This window comes from Vombatus ursinus, unplaced genomic scaffold (genome assembly GCF_900497805.2).
Source record: "Vombatus ursinus unplaced genomic scaffold, bare-nosed wombat genome assembly UNPS02014861.1, whole genome shotgun sequence".
Lineage (NCBI taxonomy): Eukaryota > Metazoa > Chordata > Mammalia > Diprotodontia > Vombatidae > Vombatus > Vombatus ursinus.
The window spans coordinates 2,929,268-2,953,779 of NW_020954639.1; the positions used below are offsets into that span (position 1 = coordinate 2,929,268).

General features: G+C 36.0%; 1 protein-coding gene across 3 annotated transcripts in view; it reads right to left on the reverse strand.

The window, feature by feature from the left end:
• The window catches only part of PITRM1 (pitrilysin metallopeptidase 1), a 57,323-nt gene extending 33,874 nt beyond the window's left edge, over positions 1-23,449 (reverse strand). For 2 of the 3 annotated variants that reach the window (XM_027841594.1, XM_027841595.1), the window contains exons 1-16: positions 23,340-23,449; positions 18,319-18,421; positions 17,540-17,646; positions 16,821-16,972; positions 15,905-16,019; positions 15,732-15,828; positions 13,336-13,496; positions 12,338-12,464; positions 11,994-12,082; positions 11,347-11,475; positions 10,289-10,402; positions 9,924-10,020; positions 8,802-8,936; positions 6,651-6,789; positions 4,289-4,405; positions 886-1,018 (exon numbers count right to left, since the gene is read on the reverse strand). In XM_027841594.1, the coding sequence (XP_027697395.1) occupies positions 886-1,018; positions 4,289-4,405; positions 6,651-6,789; positions 8,802-8,936; positions 9,924-10,020; positions 10,289-10,402; positions 11,347-11,475; positions 11,994-12,082; positions 12,338-12,464; positions 13,336-13,496; positions 15,732-15,828; positions 15,905-16,019; positions 16,821-16,972; positions 17,540-17,646; positions 18,319-18,421; positions 23,340-23,377 (1,853 nt within the window). In that variant the 5' untranslated portion in view covers positions 23,378-23,449. Of the gene's footprint in view, positions 1-885; positions 1,019-4,288; positions 4,406-6,650; positions 6,790-8,801; positions 8,937-9,923; positions 10,021-10,288; positions 10,403-11,346; positions 11,476-11,993; positions 12,083-12,337; positions 12,465-13,335; positions 13,497-15,731; positions 15,829-15,904; positions 16,020-16,820; positions 16,973-17,539; positions 17,647-18,318; positions 18,422-23,339 lie in introns of those variants that run through there. The other variant, XM_027841596.1, reaches the window with a different exon arrangement.
• Positions 23,450-24,512: the final 1,063 nt, after the last annotated feature.

Consider the following 24,512-nt stretch of genomic DNA (forward strand, 5'->3'; position numbering starts at 1 on the left):
AGAGAGAGAGAGAGAGAGAGAGAGAGAGAGAGAGAGAGAATTATCTAAAAATATTTATAGCAGCTCTTGTGGTGGCCAAGAGTTGGAAATTAAGGGGAGATCCCCATCAAATGGGGAATGGCAGAACAAACTGTGGTACTTGATTGTAACAGAATATTACTGTGCTATAAATGACAAGCAGGATGATCTCAGAAAACCTAGAAAGACTTATATGAATTGATACAAAGTGAAGTGAGCAGAACCAGAAGAAAATTATACAAAATAACAACAATACTATACAATGAAGAACTGTGAATGACTTAGCTATTCTCAGCAATACAATGATCCAAGATAACCCCAAAGGAATCATGATGAAAAATGCTATCCACCTCTGGAGAAAGTAATGTTATCTGAAAAACAGACTGATGTGTACTATTTTTCATTTTCTTTCTTTCCTTTTTTTTGAGTCTTCTGGCACAAAATGACTAATATGGAAATGTTTTACATGGCTGCACATGTATAATCTATATGAGATTCTTTACCATCTCAAAGAGGGGGAAAGAAAGGGAGGGAAGGATAGAATGTGGAAGTCAAAACTTTAAAAGAAAAATGTTAAAAATTATTTTTACGTGTAATTGGGGAAAAAGGAATATCATTTCACTGGATTCTCACAACAACTCTGGAAGATAGCTGTTAATATTATACCCATTTTTACAACTGAGGAAACTGAGGCAGAGAGCAATTAAGTGATCTGCCTAAGGTGACACACCTAGGAAGTGTCTTGATTCCACATTTGAACTCAGGTCTTCCTGACGACAGGCCAAGTGCTCTACCACTGTGCCATTGATATGTGTGTTTGTGTTATTTATATGTTTATCCTCATAATAAATAGCAAAACCATCTTACTTTGTAAGCACACTGCAGAAGAGAGGCACATATGGCCTAAGTTCTTCAGGAAGTGTATTCAGATTAGAAAAGGCTCTGAAATATACCACACCATTGGTTGGTTGAGCACAGTACTGGACAGGGATTTCACCAGCTATAGGAGACAAAAAGTAATGTATAATTAGTATGGAATTGCAAGAACTACTAAGAAATGTATGATTATTTTTGATATTTAAAAATGCTGCTAGAGAGGATTCTGGGAAGATGGCAGAGTAGGTCAGAAAATTCCAAGCTCTCAAGATTTTCCCCACAAAAAGAGATGAAATAGCACCTCAGGGAAAACACTGAGCAGTAAAAATAAATAACAGTAGGGTATAACAGGGGTCCTCCTAAGATGATTGGAGAAGATCTGAAGAAAACTCCCAGGACGTGGCTTGGTCCCTGTGAAGAGTAAACACCTCCAGGCTAGGTCCTCGACCCTGGGGTTAAGCTCAGTTGGGAGGCTGGCTAGACAGGAACTTATACCCCTGGGGACAGTGAGGAGTATTGGGCATCTGAGCTGGGGAAGATCCAGGGAAGCTTTGCTGAAAAGGAATGCCAGACCCAGCTGTGCTGTGGAGATGCAGCAGGAGTGAGGAGGAACGAGCACATACACATCTAGAAGAGTGTAAAAGTCTTCCAAATTCACAAAGAAATAAAATGCTAAGGGGATAGGGACAGTGGAGAGGGTAAGGGAAGGATCTCTATAGGGGAAGGTGAGGGAATAGGTCAAAGAAGGGTATCAAAGCGTGTTTAGATTTATGGGAATGGGAGAATAAGGGAGGGATACTTCGGGGGGTAGGGCAGTAGGTTAAGTAATAGGAGGGCAAGGTAGAGGGCAGAAATAAATTAGAGGAGGAACAGTACAAACATAAAAACGAAGATCAGGAGTAGAATTTGTTAGGGAAAGTATATGTCCATATATATGTATGTACGTGTACACATATATGTGTATGTATATGTTTATATCTACGAATATATCCTCGCTTAATTGTAGCCTTTGCAGGGGGGAAGAAAGGGGAGGAAAAAAAAAAGTAAAAGGTGCACAGCAGAGAACAAAAGAAAACTAACAAGGAAGCAAAGATGTACAGCTCTCAACATAATGTGTATCTATCATATAGGCTTTCTTGACATGGAAATTTATTGCTATATATTTTGAATCCTGTCTTACATTCTGCTGAGCACATGGCATGCTTTTTTTTCTTTTCTTAGTTTGTATTTAAGTTTCAATATTTAAGTTTACAATAGGTTTCTTTTTCTTTTCTTGTTGTGCATTTAAGTTTCAGTAATAAAAAAGCCCCCAAAATGATACTGTTGTTTATAGTAAATAACTAAAATTATACAATAATATTTAATGTAATTTAGCTCACTTTCATTCACTTTCTACAGCTTACTACAATTTAATATCAACTGGTAAAATATTTAAAATTTTAAAATTTTATTCATAGTAAATTTTGGAATATAATCTTAGACACAAACTATTTTCAGTTAAATTTTAAGATTGAGAATTTTCTAAATAGTTTTTTCATTTTGTAAGTAGTATTAGCTTGGCATTTAAGGCTTAGTTTGGCTTTTAAAGTTCCACCCTTTGATCCAATCCCTGAAAAAGAAATTCTGGGCTCTAAATCTCTGTTTACACTATAACGTCTATCCTACTCTTCCTGTCTAGTATTTTTTTTAATGAGATCTAGAGTGGAAGGGACTGGAAAGGTCATCTCATGCAAACTTCTCATTTTGCACATGAGCAAAGTGATGCCCAGAAAAGTTAGATGACTTGCCCAAGCTCCCATGGCTAACAAACTGAAAAATCAGGATGCAAACCAGGTCCAAATCCATTTTTTATTACATTATATCAAAAGAAACAGTACTTTAAAATTTCTAATTCCTATCACTAAAATGTCTCATATAAGTCCTCATGCAGTCCATGGGCAGAGGCAAAAACAAAGTGTGAATTACTACTTATCTAAGTACTGGGGAGAAGGCAATGTGATAAAAGGGCACTAGACTGGGAGTCAGGAAACCTGGTTACTGGTTCTGTATTTCACTCATTCTCTAAACTTCAACATTGTTGCCCTCTTCCCTCAGGACCTAGCTTAATGAACCTTCCTTAACGAGCTCAGCCCTTCAAGACAATTCTGAACTCAAGCATCTTACTGAGAGCTGTAGCATATGCTACCTTATGCTGTTATTTATTTTTTTACATATATATCTTCATTACCAAACCAGGCCACAACCTCCTTAGATGCTGTACCTTTTATAGATACACTGAACCTACACGAAAGTTCAACAAATGATGATGATATAAATAATGCATGGTCCTTAATGGCTACAAAGCACTTCACATATCTAATGTTTTATCCTTATGACAATAATCCTAATTATCATTTCCTTTTATGCAAATAAGAATTGATCCAATACAATCTTTCTTTCCTTTGAGTTACCAAGAACTCTAGCATAAAATGGTTCATCTCTCTGTAGACAAAGTGAGAATACAATTATGCTACAATAAAGGGAGACAGAAAAGTCTAGTCTTTAAGTTCAGCACCTCATGAAAGGTCTAAACAAGGACCATACACCACTAGTGTGACACTGACACTAGAAGTACTTATGTATGCCAACTTTCTACCAGAAACCATGATAAAGTTAGGCACCTACCACCATAATCTAAAAATGGTTTATGTGAGTGCTAAAGAAGTTACCAGGAAGACAATCTGATTATGACAGCAGAGATGGGTCAGGGATCTAGTTCATTTTTCTGTTTCCTTCCTCTGGACTCATGAATAGCTTCTGTGGTTTGTCCTTGCCTCCTTCTTCCTATGATTTTTTTCTCCCATAACTCCAGCTGGGCAAAAATTATGCTTGGGCAAAAGAGTCATGAGTTGAACTACTCCCCTTGAAAATTTGTACTACATCCAATACCAGGATTCACACCCCTCACTAACTTCAAAAAGAGAAAATGACAAAACCACATCAAACCATCTCCAAAGAAAACCAAAGCCAAAGCACTAATTGAGCAGGCCAGCAAGAGACAGGCTCCAGGAGAAATGTAGCTGTCACAGACTAAAGAGAACCAGAGGTAAAATAAAGGAAGATTCATTGGTCAGAATACTGTAATTCCTTTTTTTTTTTAACAGCCAAAGATAAGGTTTACTAAAAATTCGCCATGTTGGCCAGAGTCTTAAGGAATCTGAACATTTGTGACCCTTGTATTGACAAGTGGGCGAGAGTGAATCTCAGCTGTTGGCTAGATTTTAAGAATCTGGGCTAGCATATTGTAATTCTTAAGAGAAAACGGCATTACGTATCTTATTTGTTCACAACTCAAATGAAACCAAAATGAAGCCAGAATATTCTCCCACAACACTGACATTCAAGTTACAATGACCTGCCAATGCTGTATCCATCTCAGTAGAGGATATAGTGGGCTCAATGTCAGACACTTTTAATGCTGGTAGACAAGAAGCATCTTGTGGTTCACTTTGCAAATTCTGTAATTCTAAACCTAAAAAGAGAAAAAGAAATGACAGAATTATGGTTTCAATTTAAAAATGTACTCAATCCTATTACCTGATTCTACAACTATGCAGACACAATTAAACATTACAAACCTTTGTTTTTAGCTGATTCCTTTATGAATGCTGTAGTATTTCTAAAAACTTTGATTCATATGCTTAAGAAATTATTTTTCTAAGCCTTCTGTATCACAAAATGTCCTACACTGAAAGTGAATAGTACGTGATAAGCTAATAGTAATAGCTGTTGTGGATTCACAGAACCTGAGGGGGAAGGGAGCCCCTACAATCACTTCCTTTAACTCATATCTGAACAGGAATTGTGCTTTTCTACAACTTCCCTCCATCACTCCTAATTCTGCCTTCTGGGGTCTAGTAACACAGACCTCATCTCTGCCCCACATGACAGCCCTTCAAATGCTAGAAGATGGCTATGGTTTGCCACCAGCTTCTCCAGCTTAACCACTCCTAGTTCCTTCCCAGTTGATGAACATGTTGCATGGTTTTGAGTTTATGGCGACATTCTGGATGCCTACTTCTAGAAATATTCTAGCTTGTCAATATCCTTCCTAAAACGTGGATTCAAGACATGGTCTGACCAAACATAGCTGAGCCAGATTTTTCATCTTCCTTCTTCTAAACCTCTAAGGTGAAGAGAGAAATGGAAGCATTCCACGTGCCAATGGACTGCCTTACCTAATAATTTTTTTTTCCTCTTGTTCCTGAATCCTGGCTCTCTTTGGTGTCTTTAATTAAGCCATGTGTCCTTCCCTTCTGGACCTTTACTTAAACATGCCAAATAAACAAGCCTACTGCTTTAACAGACAAAATTTATATAGCACTTACTAGGGACTGTGTTAAGCACTTCACAATTATTTCATTTGATCCTCACAACAACCCTGAAAGATAAGTGCTATTATTATCCCTACCTATTTTATAGATGAGACTTAAAATAACTGATGCAGAACTAAATTAACATCATCAGGAGAACAATTTACATGATGACCAAAACAATAAGCTGAGAGAAAATAATGCTGAAAGACCTCAGAATTCTGTCCAAAATAACAGCCAATCACGATTTTAAAAGCATAAGGATGAAACATACTTTTTAACTCAATGGCAAAGAAGTTCTCTACTAGAGGTATAGAATGTGCATTCTTAGGCATAGCCAATGTTGACTTGTTAAATACCTGATTATGTATACTTGTTACTCTGGGGGAAGGGGTGGAGAAGCTGATTAGTAACAGACTGGGGGGAAAAGAGCTGTATTTTATTCAGTGGCATTAATCATTTTAACCAAATGGTTAACTAGACAAGTTTAGGTGATTTTGTTGATGATCAATATTAAGTTTTCAATTAAACATTTACTTTTTTTTTTTACACAAAAAATAAAAAAATTCTCAGTAATTTCTGGAATTTAAGAAGTTATACGAAAATAAGCACTGCTGAAATGTTTCAATAAAACAGATAAAATCTAAATGCTGATTTGACATTAACAAAGGAAGGCAGAACTGTGATCATGTATGTAGCATTGTGGGATCAGACATATTAACTGATGTCAGTGATATTTCCCATGATTTCCCAAATTACAACGTAAGTAAAAGGGCAGAAGCTAAAAAAAAATTTAAGACACTGATAGGTTGTCATCAACACTGCTAGGAGTAGCCATAGTGATGGCTTCACAGAACCACCAAGTATAATAATTATATCAACACTAAAAAATTGTTTTCTGACTTAAAGACATTTGGCTTTTCTGTATATATAAGCAAGAATTCACTTATAAAAGTAAAAGGTAGGAATAAGGTGAACATTAAAAATTCAATAGCACATTTATTAGAAATGTAGCTTCTAAGTTAAGATATAAAACTAATCTCTCCCCTCCTAAGCCCATGTTCTATCTTCTTTGAGTCACAACACCACTGTACTATTCTCCCTAGCTGGAAACTGTGGAGTTTTATTCTTTCCTCTCCTTGCCCCACCTCATACCAACTAAGCCTGTAATTCTTCTTTGCAACTTCTTGCATGTTTCTGTATTGCTCAAAAAGCCTGGTACTATAACTTAACATATAATGGGTATCCAGTAAATACATGATTGATTGAAATGACACCAACTTCTTCATTAACTATGCCATCATAACTAATATGGTCTACAGGTTCACATTATAGGATGTTACAAGAAAGATGTTTCAAAAGGACATCCTCTCTATATTTAAAAACCTACAAAAAATTCCTAACCTTTTTCATATATGTGTAGCTTCTCTTTCATAGAAAGAGAATCAATCTTTTGTTTCAGTTTTTCCATTTCCATTTGTGTTTGTTTGTCATAATATTTTTCATCTGGATTCATAGATAAAGTCAACCTGTGTGGGTTATTCTGTAACAAAAAAGATAGCAAAATAAATCAAGATACTATTAAAAATTACCACTTATTTTTCTTTGCACTCTAAAGTTATCACTAATAGAGAAAATACAAACACTATCCACTGCTCAACTTTCACCAAATGAAATAAAGAACTTTGCTAGTTATCTTAATAATCTCAATAATTAAGAGAAAAGTTTGTCCAAAATTATCTAGATAATTGTTTTTAGTTCTATTTATTTTATCAATGAAAATGGACTCTGTGCATAAACAAATAGCTATATGAATTATAACTATTTATTTACATAAAAACAAATCAACCCTGAAATAAAAATTAAGCAGAACACTGACAAACCTAGCCCAGCATTTATTCACTCTAGATAATTAATAAACAATTCACACATTTATCGTGTTACTTAAAATGTAACATAAGTAGAAACCCTTGCAATTATTAACCTGCACATATACAAGTGAAGCAAAAAAAATCTACTATTCAGAGAAAGTAAAACTGTTGCAGGGAAGGGAGGGCAGCGAGTTCTTACTTCAAAGGGCTTTGTGTGGACAGCTTTAGCCACTTTTAGTCAAGCAAGTTAAAATTAAAATCAACTTTGTGTTTTAAACCAATAGCTAAAACTTGCTATATGTGTCCTAAAACTTTATAAAATAGAAATGTTTCCCTGAAGGATAAATGATTTCCACTTATTTTCTTCATATTAGGAAGTATGAGACGAGTATGAATGCTTTTAAATACAAACTGATGAATGAAGACTTTTCATGACATAGGTGAAAAATTAGGTGTTTTTTTGGGAGGGAGGGGGGACACGATAAATGACTATTAAGGAATAAGACACTTCGTAATAGCCTAATTTAGAGCACATCATTTTCTCTTGGTTTTGGATTAATAAGTTTTTACAGCTAAGTGGTTAGTTTTATTTCTGTGAATAACATTATATATTCAGAACCACCCTTGAGATCTCAACTCTCTAAAGCTGTAAAAGTAGTATTTTTTGGGATTCTTACATCACTAAATAGATTCCTATCATTATAATGGCTTTTCAATTGCCAAAATAACTGAGTCATTCTAATCATATATTGCTATAACCCACTGCAAACAACAGAATGTAAATACAGCTGTTATCCTAAAACTTAAAGCAAGGAATCATACTATACACGTGCAGCAATCTTAAAAAGCAGGAACACAAATCTAACTTGGCCATTAGCACTTAAATAGCTGTAACCATTTTTGTTTATGTTTGTTTTCAATATGCATGGTAATGCACATTTTACTTGTCCTGTCTTTATCAGATTGTAAATTACCTGAAAGATTGGATCATTTCTTTTAAAAACACACAGTAGATCACTACATAAATGGTAGACAATATAGAAAAAAGTAAACTGATTTAAAACCATGCATACAACTTCAATAAGTAAAAATAACATTAATGATCACTTGTGAGGCCACAAAAAGAACAAGACTGTAACCATACCTTATAGCAATAATACGATTCATTAAAGTGATTAGATCCAGCACAGACTGGTATCTCTCATGAAATATAACAACTACGTACAAGAAAGTAAGCTATCCTATCCTAAAATACAAGTATTAGTTTTGCTCAACACTAGTGCTTTACAAACAAGGGTTTCACTTCACTTAATCAGTACATACCAAGGAAAAATATGGCATAAAAGACATAGTTCCGGCTTTCAAATCAGAAAGAATGGGATCCAGTCCTGCCTCTGATGTATACTAGATGCGGGACCGTAAGGAAGTCACTTAACCTCTCAGTGTCCCAGACAACTCTTTAAATTACAGATGAATTGCTGACATTGAACAGTACAGGAGTACAATGATGAAGCCTAGTCATTAATAGAAATTAGCTTACATGATACCAGTACTAATAAGCTATGCATAACAGCTTCAATCCATCCCTCAAACTCATGATTTTCTCTATAAAAATCCAAATTCTTCTTCTAGTTTTTCCTAGGTCATTGTGAAATCATGAATACAATTTCTTCATTCTTCTTACCTTAAAATACTGCTTGACTTTTTCTTGCAGAAAATTTGAATTTTCCTTAAGGCACTTCCTGAATCGAGTCACTTGACTTCCTATATTTAAAAGTTCAATGGGATCCCCTTCATGATTCCAGCAGGAAGCTATATACTACAATAAAGAATTTTCATTTGTTACATAATGTATATTCTGGTTAGAAAACACTACCATGCTAGAAAGTATTGAAGTACATCAGTATTACTTATTTTCTTCCAGAATATGAAATCCCACAGGCATAATTTTATACATAAGACACTGGTAGCAAAATCTTAATCCAGGCTAGGAACATAATAGCCACCTATGTTCCCTTATGTTTACATATGCTACCAGGAACACAGAAACGATGGAAGGCTTACCAAGTATGGCTTCAAGATGCACTAGCATATTATGATCTATTATTTAGGAACATTTGACTTATATGTATTCAAAAGAAGAGTATGGCAAGTAAACATGTATTATAGGACAATTCCTTTTCATTAATATCCAATATTCCATTCTTTAAGGATCTATAATTTCACTTATAAACTACTACAACAAAGACTACAATCATTCTATACCTGAGTTAATGAGCTGATAAATCCAAAAAAATTTCCACACTTTGACAGACCTTACGGTGATAAGCTTCTCTAATATGAACCTGATCCAGGGTTAAGAGATATATAATCTGTACCTGAAGCTTTTTTTTAGCTTGCTAAAACCTGCTAACGCACTCTGATAAATACTATGAAAATTCAGTACTATATTCATGCCATCATAATATAGCACTGATATATCCATATACCCTAGTCATTTTCTTCATACAGAATAGTAAGGTGTACGCTAACATACTGCCTAAGAAATAGTAAGCTTCACTTTTAAAAATATAATCACAAAATGACACTAAAATCAGTTGAAAATGTCCATTTCATGTACTAAATATAGAAATTTACTTCTTAGAAAAAAACAGAAAAAGCATCTCAAAAGAGGCACTTATGATGAAATTATACCTAAAAATGGTTAACTAAGGCAGACAAAACAAGGACCATTAATTAAATATTTCTAAAAATAGTTGACACTTTTTTTATACTCTAGATAAAACAAAATTAAGTAATTACATACTGATGACAGAGCAAGTCCAAAACTAGTTGACTGGTGCTTCATTTGGATTTCAATTTTTTGTAGTAAAGCTTCAACTCTATCATCTTCAAACCCTTTCCTAAAGGACAAAAGCATAAAAAGAATAAATGAAGCCTCTAAATATTACTGAACAACAAATTAAATGCCAATACTGAGACATAATAGATAAGATGATTAAGGATGAGCTAAGTATCAGTTCTATATACTACATGAAATAGAAGCAAAAAAAGAAAGAAAAAAGATCATCTTTTTCATAAAAAACTAAACGAGATCAACGATTAGAGCTTTCTAAACTATATACCTGGAGAAAACATGTTAAAAATTCTTAACAATGCATTGTTACTTACTCAATAACTTCATCAATTGTTTTAGTAATAATCTGTTTGACTGTTTCCACGTGTTGGTCAGCAATCCCCTGCAGGCCCACGCTGAAGAAAGCCTCTCTTGTACAGCCGTTATACCTAGAATACAAAAACATGCTGAAAATGCCACAATCAAAACAGCTTTTATAAATGACAACTTTCAGAATCAACTTATTAATATTTCAAAAGAAAAAAATCCACAAAAAAGCTCAAACATTAAAGCCTTAAATACTTCATGGATCAATTAAAGTGGCACTGTTGAAGAATATTGAAGTTCTCTTTGTGGATAGATCAACCATTATTTAAAATTCCTGATGTAATTCACGATATTTCTAAAAAATACAAATCTAAAGAAAAAGAATAGCTAAGCTGCACAAAATACTGAAATATAAAGATATTCTCTATTTAACGCATAGAAAGTAAGGATAGGCAAAGGATCTGTGATTTCATTAGTATTGGAAGTCCCTAGTGAGAAAAACTGCTCTACCAAAGCTATTCTGCACCTTTTTCAGGAACAGATAACTCTTGGAGAACTACTTAGAATTGTGCCTCAAAATGAGAGAAAAAGGACCAAAATGTACAAAAATATTTGTAACAGCTCATTTTGCAGTAGCAAAGAACTAGAAAATAAAGAGGTTCAAATCAACTGAGAGACAGTTGAACCAATATAGTATGGGAATGAAATGGAAAATTATTGTACCATAAGACACAATGACAAGGACAATTTATTCAATAATAACACTATGAAAATAGATAATGTTGAAAGATTTAAGGACTCTCATCAACCCAATGGCCAAGTACACTTGCAAAGGACTGATGATGGAGCATGTTACCCACCTCTAGAGAGAGATGATAGACTCAGGGGATAGAAATGCATTTTTTTGGACATGACCAATGAAGGAATTTGTTTTGCTTTATGCAAATGCATATTTACAACGATCTTGTTTTTTCCTTTTTTTCCAATGAGGGTAGAGGTGACAGGAGGAAGAGAAAATTGATTTTTATTAATTAAAAAAAAAAAATAACTGAACAGTAACACTCACCCAACATCTGGAGAAAAATCTGTGCCAAGACCAGATTCAATCAATGCTTTATAAAATGGAGAATTAGGTCCATCAATCAATAGTGAAGACAAAAGATTTAGGGTGAAGGATTCAAATATATCTGTAATACTGCATTGATAAGAAAATTCAGCAACAGAATTACAATGTTTATTCCTATGTAAAATGAAAGAGCTGGACTAGATGCCTACAACAACCCTTCTAAGCTCCAGATCTATGATCCTCTGTTTCTTTGTGCCTCCTACTATTCCACAAAATCTGCAAAATAAAGCACCAAGTTGCACATGACACAGTCAAATTCTTTTCTCACATCTCCTCTAGAACAAGCATTGCACCTCTTTTCTTTGGTGACCAGCTTACAAATGTAAGAAAGTGGAAATTAACGCTCATCTTTTTGACAGCATCAAATATTTTCTAATTTTTTTTTGTTCTTAACTACCCTAGGCAAAAGTTTCTAAAATATACTTTACTATTTAACATTTCCTTTTTCTAAAAATTAAAGTATGAAAATTTCCTTAGTAGTACATATTTCAAACTAAAATTTTTCATTTATAGACAAAACCAAAATTCTTTATATGCCTATTTTTCTTAAATTTTTAAAAATACAACTCAGTACTTAGTGTACTTACTCTGGCAAAAGGAAACTGACACCAACAGTTGTTTGTTTAGTTGGGTCTGTTGCAAATTTATCTGGACCACATGTCACATGGTATTCCCTCTGAAAATACAGCAATATTTTAACAAACAAAAAAAATTTAAATTACTTTAGAGAAACACAAGTAATCAATATCAATAAAATGCCCTTCAATAAAAGATACCCTTTTCTATGTTTTCAAGTAAATTTTTCTTTTTGGGATAAAGCAATCTTAAAAATAAACACATGTGGGCTTTTTTTTAAACCCATCATATAAAAGAGGCCAATCTTAATCAGTACACATAATAGAAGAATACACATTACAGATCAAATGCTTACAGGTGTATCCCAAAGCTTCTGGGCTGGCACTGCAGTATTAGACTCAATTCGCTGAAATTTATTTAGAGCTTCTTCGTGAATTTGCCTCAAATGTTGTTCCAATGGAAGGTTGCCATAAGTAAAGAACCTGAAAATTTAGGAAAAAAGAATTGACTTATTTTAATTTAGTTTGAACACCTAGAACTAAATAATGATTTGGCTTTTTTCACAGCTTGATATATAATTCACAGCTCTCAAAGATATTTTCCTAGCTCAAAGTGACTCAGTTAAGAAGAGTCTTTAGTTTAACTGCAAAGACTAAAGGGAACCACTGCACCAGAAAAAGTTTGTGAAAATTAGAAGAAAAAAAAAAGCTGAAAAAATAAGGTTAAATGCAAAATTGGCAATATAAAAACATCTATTAGGCAGGCACTTTAATACTCCTTTGTTTATGATTATTTAATTCTGCTGGATAAACATTACAGCAGATAAAGTTCTCTTTGCCTACAATACTTACCATGGCTCAAGATAACACATATAGTAAAACAAGTTAATAATCTCTACATTAAATATAAATTTTAAAAATTATCAACAATATTAAAACAGCTCTCAGAGAATTTCTAAATATATGTTACATTAGCATTTAGTACCACAACCAAGAAACTTCTCAAAAATCACACATTATGTCCAAGATTCATTATTCTCAAGTTTATTGGTAACAAAAAGCATAAATAATAATCTAAGCTAAGATCATTACGCAGAAGCTTCGTAGTTAAGGTTATTCCTTTTTTCCCCCCTTACTCAATGGAACACATCCCTTTTAATGCAATGTTTTACTGTATATCAAATAAAAGGCCAAAAGAAACTAAAAATATGGAATGCTTCACAAATTTGTGTGTAATTCCATAAGAATACATTATCTTACTAAATTATAACTATATAAGCATCTATAAAAGTATATGAGAAACTGAAAGCAAAAAACAAAATACAATTCTAAGGACTAAAGGAAAGACTATTACCTAGCATTACTCGGATGGTAATGAGTAGCATGGAATTGTTTAAGTTGTTCCCATGAAAGATCAGGGATGCTTAGTGGATTACCACCAGATACAAATGAATAAGTGTGATCAGGAAGGAGTCGGTTTTGAAGAGACTGCGAGAATATCCTCTCATTGTCTGTCTTGAAATGAAAACATAAAAATTACAAGTTAGCATAATAAACAAAAAGTATATTGTAGTATGCAGGTATAGCATTTGTTTAAAGTAAAATCTATTCCAAGAGTAAATATGTATGCAAGTATATATATATATGTATATATGTATGTATATAAATAAAATAGAGATAGTGTGTAGTTCCAGTGATAAGGCAAGAAAAATAACTGAAACAGATGCCAGAGAGCAAGAGTACTAGAGAAAATTATAATACAGATTCCTGCAAGATAGAGTAAAAGGTGACACTATGTCATTATAAGAAAAGATTCAAGAACACACCAACTACACCTGAAAAATGAAAACCAAAAACTACCAATGACCCAACAATATAATATAATGGCCTCTTCTGAACATGTAGGACCACTATAGGATACATTTGACTCCCATTCTTAATACTTTTCTCCCTTATTAGCTCTTCCTAGTTTTATGCCCACTTCTCTTTACCTTGCCTTCTGCCCATTTATCAGTGGTTCCAATCTTTTAGGTACGAGCACTCTGGTTTAATGTTAAAAAAAAGAAATTAACAAAACCCCCACACAATAGACATTGTACTAACAGTATTTGTTGATTGAGAAAGTATTTGATAACAAATTACCATAAATTCAGTAACCTTTTAAACGTTGCCAATTTTAAAAGCAACTACATATACTTGAAAAATAATAAGTCAAACTACCTATTTTGTTGGAGCTAAAATCAAAATGACAGTCCTTGGTATGTATGGATACATTATTGGGCTCCTTGCAATAGCTCTGAGGTCCCCCAGGGACACAGAAGGAGAAACCACTCCCCAAAATAAAGGCATATCCCAACATTTCATCCTATCTTTATTCTCTTCCTTCTCTACTTTATCTTATGGTTTCAACTATATCCTTTATGCAGATAACCTTCAAATCTTTATCACCAGCCCTGACTTAAATCCCAGACTTAATTTCATAGCTCCTCCTACTGCTTAATTCCTCCTAGAGCTCTTGCCAGCACCTCAAACTCAGGTCCCAAGTCTAATTCTTCTTCATCATTTTCATCTTCATCAAAGTCTCACTTCCTTCTGATTTCCCTATTACTAATAACAACATCATCTCTCTCCTAGTCACACCTGCTTGATATCTCACACTAATCTTTGTTCTCTCTCTCCCCTTCTCAAATATACAATTAGCTGGGAAAGCCTGACAGTCCTTCATGTCTTGTCATTGTCATTTTCTTTCCATGATTACTACCAAAGTTAATAACTTCATTGCTTACCCTCTAGCAAAAGAATCTTAACCGATATCTTTTCTCCCAACTCTCCCTCTATATGTCATTACGAATAGGTGGAAGAGCACAGCATCTAGGAAGGAGCATGGATTTGCACTGGGCTTGCTTAGTATTAGCCTTGCTACTTACTATCAACATGACCTTGGTTAAGTTACTTAATCTCTCTGGACTTGGAATGAATGATTTCCAAGACCTTTTCCAATTCTAAATCCAATTCTACTACTACATGCACACTCCCAGGGTATAGATCCGATCATATTGATCTCTACTGATCAAAAAATTCAATTGTTTCCCAATGCCTTCCTAATAAAGCTCATACTCTTTTGGTCTCATTTATGTCCCTCTCTTCTGGAGCTATCTCCAGTCGTCTTGATTTATACCTTGCCACTGGACCCAGAAGGCTCTGGAGGAGAAAGTTGAGGCTGTTGACTTTGCACAAACCACCCTCACTTAAATCCAATTCACTTGCAAGTCATGGCATCACCTTCCTGATGCCATAGTCCTCTTCGAGAAGGAAGGACAAACAACTACAACAACAACATGTCCCTCTATAATCTGATACCAATATTCCTTTCCAGTATGAGCTCATGAGGCTCCTCTCCACATATCCTATGATCTAACCAAACCAGATTACTAATTATTCCTAAGTTTCCTAACATTGTACCTTTGTTCACAGCATCCCCTAGCCCTGGAATGAGATCTCTTCCATCTTGCCTATCCTTCACGGCACCTTCCCTGATCTCCACAGCCAAAAGTGATATCTTTCTTCTTTGGACTTTAAAGTACAGAACAAACCCTTTTATTAAGGGGATTTGCTCTGTGATTTGTTCTTGAACTCAGTCAAAAGGCCATACTTGAGGACCTATGGGCCACATGTGTCCTTGAGGCCACAGGTTCCCCACCCCTGAGCTGGAACAACCCTTTTAATATAAATTACAAAGCAAAAACTTACAAATGCTCCTTTCATTTCATTAAAAACAATTCCTTTAAAGACGAGGCGTGTTTCAGAGTTACTTGGATTCTCATGTTCTAGTCTCCAACCTTCTTGCCTAAATGATAAACAATTGTGAGATCACTAATTTTAATTGATACCATTTATAACCAATATGTTCAAATACTACGTACCAGAAGTCCAGTTCCCTCAAACATGGAAAGAAGACTGCATCCAGATATACTGAGAGGAGATTCTGAAAATCCTTAGAATTTTGTGTTGAAAATGGATATAATGTATAATCACTAGCTGGGTACAAATGAAAAGAAATTTTTGTTACAACAAATCCCTAAGAATATTATACATTTTCAACTCAATTTTTCCTTTAGGTCTATCAGTTAACTGGGAATTCAATTTTACATTTCCAATTTTATAATTAAGAAATGCTTAAACCTAAGTGATGCTGCTCTGCTTACTAAAGAGGAGTCCAACTTTTTTAGTTCCATCTCTGCTATATATACTACAAGCTCCTTTGGAGAAATTGTGAGGTACTATCCAGAATTACCTGATTCTTTGAAAAGAGTCCATTTGGTGGTCAACTGACAACACTCACATCTTTTCTCATGTCTTTCACAAATAACAAAAATAAGTGATGCGGCTCTAATAAAGCTATCCAATACTCTGATAGGGAAGTCAAAGTTAGGGAAAAAAAGGTACTGTTGAGTAAGTATTTCTTTAGTTTGTATTTTCTAATTCATAATAAAAATATCTGTAAACATATTTTGAATTTTAATTATTAAAAATAAAATATTTTCAAATTTCCTAGTTAAATTCATATCTGTTTCTGAGATTCTGAAACCATGGTTTCCATAATTCCATTGTAGGCATTAACATCTGATTATTAAAATAAGACTGAATTTACAAAAGACTTCCCATTACCCCAGCATCTCAAGCTCATTAAAACCTTTTAAATCCACCTAATTATAATCTTTGAATAGTAAAAATTAAAAGCTTAGAAGAGGATAACCAACTTCGACAGGTATATCTTCAAAGTGAATCCCATTTCAGCAATTGTAAATGTGACAATCTCAAAAGGTAGACTACACTCACCTGTAAATGCATTCATAAAAGTGGCTAATGATCTGTTTAGCATTTTGAAGAAAGGATCTCTGCAAGGATACTTCTGAGAACCACAAAGTACAGTATGCTCAAGAATATGTGGAACACCAGTACTATCCATTGGTGTAGTACGGAACTGCACACTAGTGGGGAAAAAAACAAAAAAAACCCCTAAACTTTAAGATCTAAAACTACAAAGATTACAATTCATACAAATGTCAAAATAAAACAACATACTAATTTGCTGCTCCTTAAAATACTATGTAAATAACCATTTTAAAAGACAGCCTTCTCTTGACATAATACTTTACTATTGAAAAATATTTTCTCAAATTACAGTAAAAATCCTAATGTAATTGGAAAAGAAACTTCTCATGGAACTTTTCTTAATCATTTATTTCAATTGATTTAATCAGCACACATTTCTTGAATGCTATGTAACAAAGCACTATAACTGTTAAAGGAAACACAAAGATAAATGTGGCATTGTCTCCACTTTCAGGAAGCTTATAATCAAGTGGAAAAGCATCTTACTATGTACTATGACAAATGGTAATTAATAAGGAAGGAAATTTATAAAAATGTTATTTTAAATTTGTTATAAATGTATAGTTAGTGTTTTAAGAGGGAAAAATCTCAAGAATATACATATAAAAGTATGTATATGTATATGTATATATGTGTGTGTGTGTTTACATTTTATAGCCTACCTAAATAAATTATTCGCATCTTCTCTTGCCACATGTAAATATTTAGCACCTGTGCTGTCATGACCAAGTTTCACAGCAACTAAGAACAGATCAGGAATAGGTGTTATCTGCATTAAAAAGAAAAACATAAGTAACATTTTAATTTACAACACCTAACAAAATTCAAATAAGATTTTTTCAAACTGAGGCAATTAACAATTTAAACTATTTTATAATCACAGATAATACTGTGAAACTAACTTTAGAATAACTGATTTCCCATGACTGAAATGTTCTGCTGTAGTTATTCTAGTCTAATTTGTATCTATTAATTTCTCTGTAGTTTCAAAGTTCTAAAGGTATATTGAACAATATGAAAAATGCACCTATATTTAAGCAGCTGAGATATCTGTGATATCTTTAATGAGTTATTATTACTTTTACTTTTTCAAATTAAAATCACAATTTTGTTTTAAATTTTATTTTCCTAAAATTTAACATTAGCTAGACCAAAATTTAAGAATAACTCCAATGAACAAGTTGCATCAAACTGACAAAGCATTTTTTTTAATCCATAAAGAAAAGAGTTAAAGGATGAAATTTTTTATTTTACAGTAAAACTTTTTGCATCAATTGATGCATCTCATCTCTAAAAAGCATGAAGCAAAACAATACGCAAGTAAATTGAGGTCATTAGTACATCTTATTCACAAACTCTAACTATGCTATGATAAGATCCACAATCCTTGTACTATACTTAAACAATGTCTGTCATAGAAATATCAAAACAAAGAGCATACCTGATTTATAGTGAATCCATGGATTTTGTCACCTACTTTATACTCTAGAGCTCTATCACATGCTGCATTACTCCTCCACCTCCAGGGCTTGTAATTTACAAACCTACATATAACAAATATAAAATAAAATAAAATTAGGTTGTTTTGAAGAAAAGCTATCTAGGTATAATTCAATAACAAGTTTCAATGACTATGAACAGTTTACATTCAAAGAGTTAATAAAGGTATTAACTTAAATTCTGAACCTTATTCACAAATCTAGAAATTCTACTTTATATTAAAGTTTTTCAATGTCAAGACCCTTTTGTTTTCCCCTCATATTTTCATAATGGTTGTATGAAAGTCCTCATCAGTTTGCATTTACAACGGTACTAAAAAATCTTTATAAATCATTTTGAATTAAACTTCTGAAAGAGATACACATTTAATTTTATAAAAGCAAAATGTTTTGTCCCAGGTTTCATATAACTAATGTTGTCCTCATATCATTATAGTATAATAGTAAGTTTTGTCTTTATCACATAATTCATCTCCCAATAAATAACTGGAAATAAAATTTCAACGAGTAAACAAATTAAATCTCCAATTTATGAATCTGGATAACAAAACACACTGTGACCAACTTTGTATCAGATTCACAAATTCTAGAATCATAGGGTGTGAAAAGGCTTTGGAGTGGTCAATTAGATACAACCAGAGCACTGACTACAAAAAAGATAATATATGCAGCAATGTAATAGACTTCTAGAAGCTCTGCTAAGATGTTATTCTGATGATGAGGAATATTCCACTGATGTGGAATATATCAGGGATAAATAGATAGAGAATACATAAACAGTTGCATTATATACTATGATGATGGCTAAGAGTTGCAGTGATGAAGGTCTATGCAAGAACTGACCATACAAAATGCAGTAATATTCCTACTAGCTTAAGGAGCCACGAAGGTTCTTCTCTAACCCTTGCTTGACAGGAGATGGTGTTATATTCTAAAGATTCATGACTGGTTATATGAGAACTGGGGTGAATTAGAGAAAGATAGAGGGGAGGAAATAAAGTAATTAAAAAGAATCAAAGCTACCACCAATAAAGAGACCAGACAGGAATCCAAGGATTAAAAGTGCCTGTGTGAAACTAACTTTTGCTCTGAGACAAGGACTGGAGACAAGCTGATGCACGTTAAAGATAACATACTGCATAAACAAGTCATGGGATGGAACTAAAAACTGACAAGTAACATTTGGGGAGAAACGGAAACAGCCACACTTGCCAGCATCATTGGGATGGGATGATGGCAGAATGCAGCTAAATCAAAAGACCATCCTAAGTTCATAGAATGACTTATCAGAATGGCCGTCCACCCCATTCACAAAAAGAATCCCACTCTAATACACATCACAGGAAGGAGGGGAACATTCATGCCCTTCTTGAAGATAGGTAGTCCATTCCACTTGCAGATGTTTTATTTGTGAGGAACTTTCCCCTGACACCAATTCTAAATCTGCCTCTCTTCAACTTGTATCATGGGTCTTGGTTCTGCCCTCTGAGGCCAAAGTAAAAATGTCTGATCATCCCTTTACATGACAATCCTTCAAATACATGAAGACAGCTATCACATTCTGAATTCTCATACGGCGTGAACGTGACAGGGCCCACCAAACTAACGACCATCTCCAGATTCTTGGAAATTTTGCCTTTCAATACAGCCAAAGCTTGCCCTCATTTTTTTTTTTTGTGTTTTGGCTGCCACAACACTGGGCTGCTGCCTCTCATTGAAAAGATCTTTTTAAAAACTCTGCTTAACCATGCCTCCCTCATCTTAAACTTGTGAAGTTGATTTTTTGAACCCAAGTATAAGATTTTACATTCATTACCCCTACCAAATTTCATTTCATTAAATAATGTTCTAGCCTGGTGAGATCATTTTGGACCCTTTATAATCACTTTTAGTTATCCTTTACACTTCAGTTTCATCTACAAATGTGATGAGCATGGCATTTATGTATCAAGTCATATATAAGAATGTTAAATAGCAGAGGGCTACATACAGATCCTTAAGGTACTATACTAGAAACCACCTTCCATACTGAAATTGAACCATTAAGAATTATCCTTTTAGTCTGGCTATCCAACCATTTCTGAATCCAACCAATCCAGGGATAGAGAGCTTCATAGATCAATGAATAATGGGTAGGCCATCAAAGTAGACTGAGAAGGAAAAGACAGATGGAAGCACCAGGAGAGAGCAGTACTGAAAAATTCAAAGAGCAGAGTTTTTCTATGAGGAAAGGGTGATTAAAAAAAAAGTGTCAAGTAAGAATGAAGAAAAGCCATATGGATTTGGCCATAGGAGATCATTAGTAATTTAGGAAAGAGCAGTTTTAAACCAGTGATGAAGTTGAAAGCCAAACTGCAAAGGGTTAAGATGTGAATTAGAGATGAGGAAATGTAGGCAAGGAGTGTGAACAATGTTTTGTCTTTCCTGGGAGTTTAGCTGTGAAAGAGCACGAAAAGCCTGAGAGGAACAATTGGCAGAAGTGAAGTTCCCTTAAGAATAGGGGCACTCTAGGCATGTAGTGCACACATGGAGAAAGATTAAAAATTAAAAGGGGGCAGCTAGGTGGCACAGTGGATAAAGCTCTGGCCTTGAGTCAGGAGGACCTGAGTTCAAATCTGACCTCATACACTTGACATTTACTAGCTGTGTGACCCGGGCAACTCACTTAACACCAATGCCTAGCCAAAAAAAAAAAAGATTAAAAATTAGAGGAAGGAAGCAATACAAGCAGACAGGAGGAGAGACACTGGGAAGAAAAAGACTGCCTCTTCTTCCAAGACTAGAGCAAAGAAGAGAGGAGAATGATAAAGATGTGTTTTAAAGTAAAGTTAGAAGAGGAAGGCCCCCTTTCTGGACTTCTTTAGATATAAAATGAAGTGTTTAACTTATATTCATAACATTTTCTATGGGAAAATAATATGATTTGCAGCTTGAATTAAACTTTGAGATCATCTAGTCCAAGACTTCTTAACCTGTTTTAGTTTCATGGATCCCTCTTTAGCAGTGCTGGTAAAGTATCTCAACCCTTTTTTAGAAAATGATGTTTTTAAATGCATAAAATTTTGTGGTTAGAAAGGAAACCACTTATATTGAATTACAGTCCTCAAAATTTCCTACCCAAGTTCATGGGCCCCCTGAAATCTATACGGACTCCAGGATTCCATGGATCCCAGAGTTAAGAACCCATAATCTAATCTAACCTCCCCCACCCAATTTTACAGATGAGAAAATTCAGGCCCAGAGAGATTAAATAGATTCAGTAATAGAATTCAAACCCATGTCCTCTGATATGTTCAAATGTGGTAGAAATTTTATGTAACACCAATAATTCCTGAAGACTTTCTTATACTAAATTTAAAGAAGAATTGAATTAAAGAAGTAGTTTAGGATCTTAGGCATCCTCTTCTAGCCCTGTATGGGTAAGGTTATTTAAGGACTCAGAGCTCTATAAAACACTATTTACCTAATGGAATCAAACATATTAATACTTATGAACTAGCTTTTCATTACTGTTTCATTAAAATCTACATTAATAACAACCCCTAAACCAACAGGAAGAGAGGGGGAGAATCAGGAGGAGTCATGAGGGAGGGAAGATAACCATCATGGCTGGTCCACTTGAGATCCCATGGGGCAGTGCCTCCCTCATATACTCGTTTGTTTTTTCATATTTAAACGTGTCCCAAGGAAAGTGCTTGGCAGTCTCTCAGGTAGCTCAAATCCTGCCTCAAGCCCTAAGTATACAGGGAAACCACTGATCTCCAGGTTCCTCATCTGTAAAATGGACTAACAGCACACAGCTGTTAAGATCCTCTGAGATAGGGTTATAGACTGAAAGCTGGAAGACAATTTAGAAGCCATTCTGGTCCAACCCCTTCATTTGACAAATAGGCAAACTGAGGCCCAAAGAGGTTATTTTTGCTCAGGGTCATGCAGCTAATGTCAGAGATAGGATCTGATCCCAGACCAGGGGTGGGGAACCTGCAGCCCAGAGGCCACATGTGGCCTTCCTGGTCCTCAAGTGCGGCCCTTTGAATCCAAACTTCTGATTTGTTCTGTGAACTTGAGGGCCACATGTGGCCTTGAGGCCAAAGGTTCCCCGCCCCAGTCCCAGACCTTTCTGACTCTTTCCACTAACCCTGAAGAACAAGTAGAGTAGCCCACAATGTGGGGGCACTTTAAGCCTGGAGTGGTGTGGATTTGGGAGTGTGAAAACCCCAGTTTAAACAGCATCTCTGTGTGATGCTGGACAAATCAGACAGTCAATCAACAAACATGTACAATGCCCTTGGTAAGCTGGGGAATGGAGGCAAAGAAAGGTGGTGGTGGTGGTGGTGGTGGTGGTGGTGGTGGTGGTGGTGGTGGTGGTGGTGGTGGTAGTAGTAGTAGTAGTAGTAGTAGTAGTAGTAGTCCCTGCCCTCCAGGAGCTCACAGTCTAAAGGAGAAGACAACATGCAAACAACCTCCTACACAGGATAAACTGGACACAGCAGAGAGAAGGCCCTCGCACTAGAAGGGACCAGGAAAGGATTCCTGCAGGAGGGATTTATCCAGGGACTTGAGAGACGCCAGCAGGTGGAGATGGGGAGACAAGGCATTCCAGGCGTGATGCACAGATAATGAAAATGCCCGGAGAACGGGAACGGGATCCCCACCCCTGGTCTGGGATCAGACTCGCAGCGTCTCTGGGCCTCAGTTTCCCCACTTGTACAGCCAAGAGAAGGGAAGAGAACTGGCCTCGCTGGACTCCAAGGTCACAGCCGGCTCCAGAGAGATAAGCCACTGGACACCCTGGGCTCTTCTCCCGGCCAAGCGTCCGGCCCGAAGCCCCAGAGGAGACAGCAGCAGCTTCGGCGGCTTTACCTCCCAGCCACACCTCCCGCTTTCCTTCCCCCGCGGCCCCGCTAGCTTCCACCCCCAACCCAGGCCCTGACCAGGCCAAGCCGCACGACCTCCCGCTCACCGGCGGCCCAGGTTCAGCAGCTTCCAGCGGCTCCACATGGCTGCGCCGGCCGGAAAGACGTCGAGGCTTCGGCGGGTACAGCGGTCAAACCCACGCCCGTCTGCCCCGCAGCGTCGCAACGACTCCCTCCCGGCCTCTGCTGCGGGCAGACCCCCACCGCCCGCCGCGCTTCCTATTGGCCAGGCGACGGCCGCGGAGGCAACCGATTGGCTTTGGAGGAAAGGGGGCGGAGACGCCCTCGCGTGCTCCGAGCCGCGCTCGAAGGGGGCGTTGCCCGCGCAGGGGCCCGCCCAGCTGGGCCTGGCGTCCGGAGGAGCGGGGGGAGTCGAATCTGCGCTGGCGTCTCCTGCTGCCCGGGCTGTCCCAGACCCTCCAGTCCGCCCCTGCGGTTTTCCGTGAGGAAACGAAGACTCAGAGAAGTAAAGGGATTTGACCAAAGTCACACAGGACACAGGTGGTTAAGGGTCAGACACAGAAGTTTCCCCCCCCCCCCGCCAGAGTTCTTTCCACGGGGCCGCACTCCTGCCGTGGTATTGAGAAATGCCCTTGTAAAAAGAAGGGGACGGGGGGATGGTGGGCTGGGGGGGGAAACATCTTTGTACGGAGTGTCACTAATAAGAGCCAGCTATCAGAAACATGGTAAAGGCACCTCGATGGTTTCTTGCGTATTATTCTTATATTATTAATTGGATGACCCTGAGAGAGTCTCAGCCTCTCTGCCTCAGTTTCCCCATCAATAAAATGGAGATGATGATAGCCCCTACCTTACAAAGCTGTTGAGAAGATCAAATGAAATCCCAGATAAGGCAATTAGCAAATCCAAAACACTATATAATTGGTAGCTATTTTTATAATTAACACAAATATTAAAAAAACACAAACTATTAACAACCACACCAAAGAATGCTCCAAGTTGCTAACAATAAGAGAAATACAAATCAAAACTATCCTGAGGTTTTACCTCAAAGACAGCAAATTGACAAATATGACAAAATATTTGTTGTTGTTCAGTCAACTCTATGTGACCCTTTCTGGGGTTTTCTTGGCAAAGATTTGGTTAGCCATTTTCTTCTCAAGCTCATTTTACAGAAGAGGAAACTAAGGCAAAGAGGCTTAAGTGACTTGACCAGGGCCACACAGCTAGTAAGTGTCTGAGGTCAGATCTGAACACAT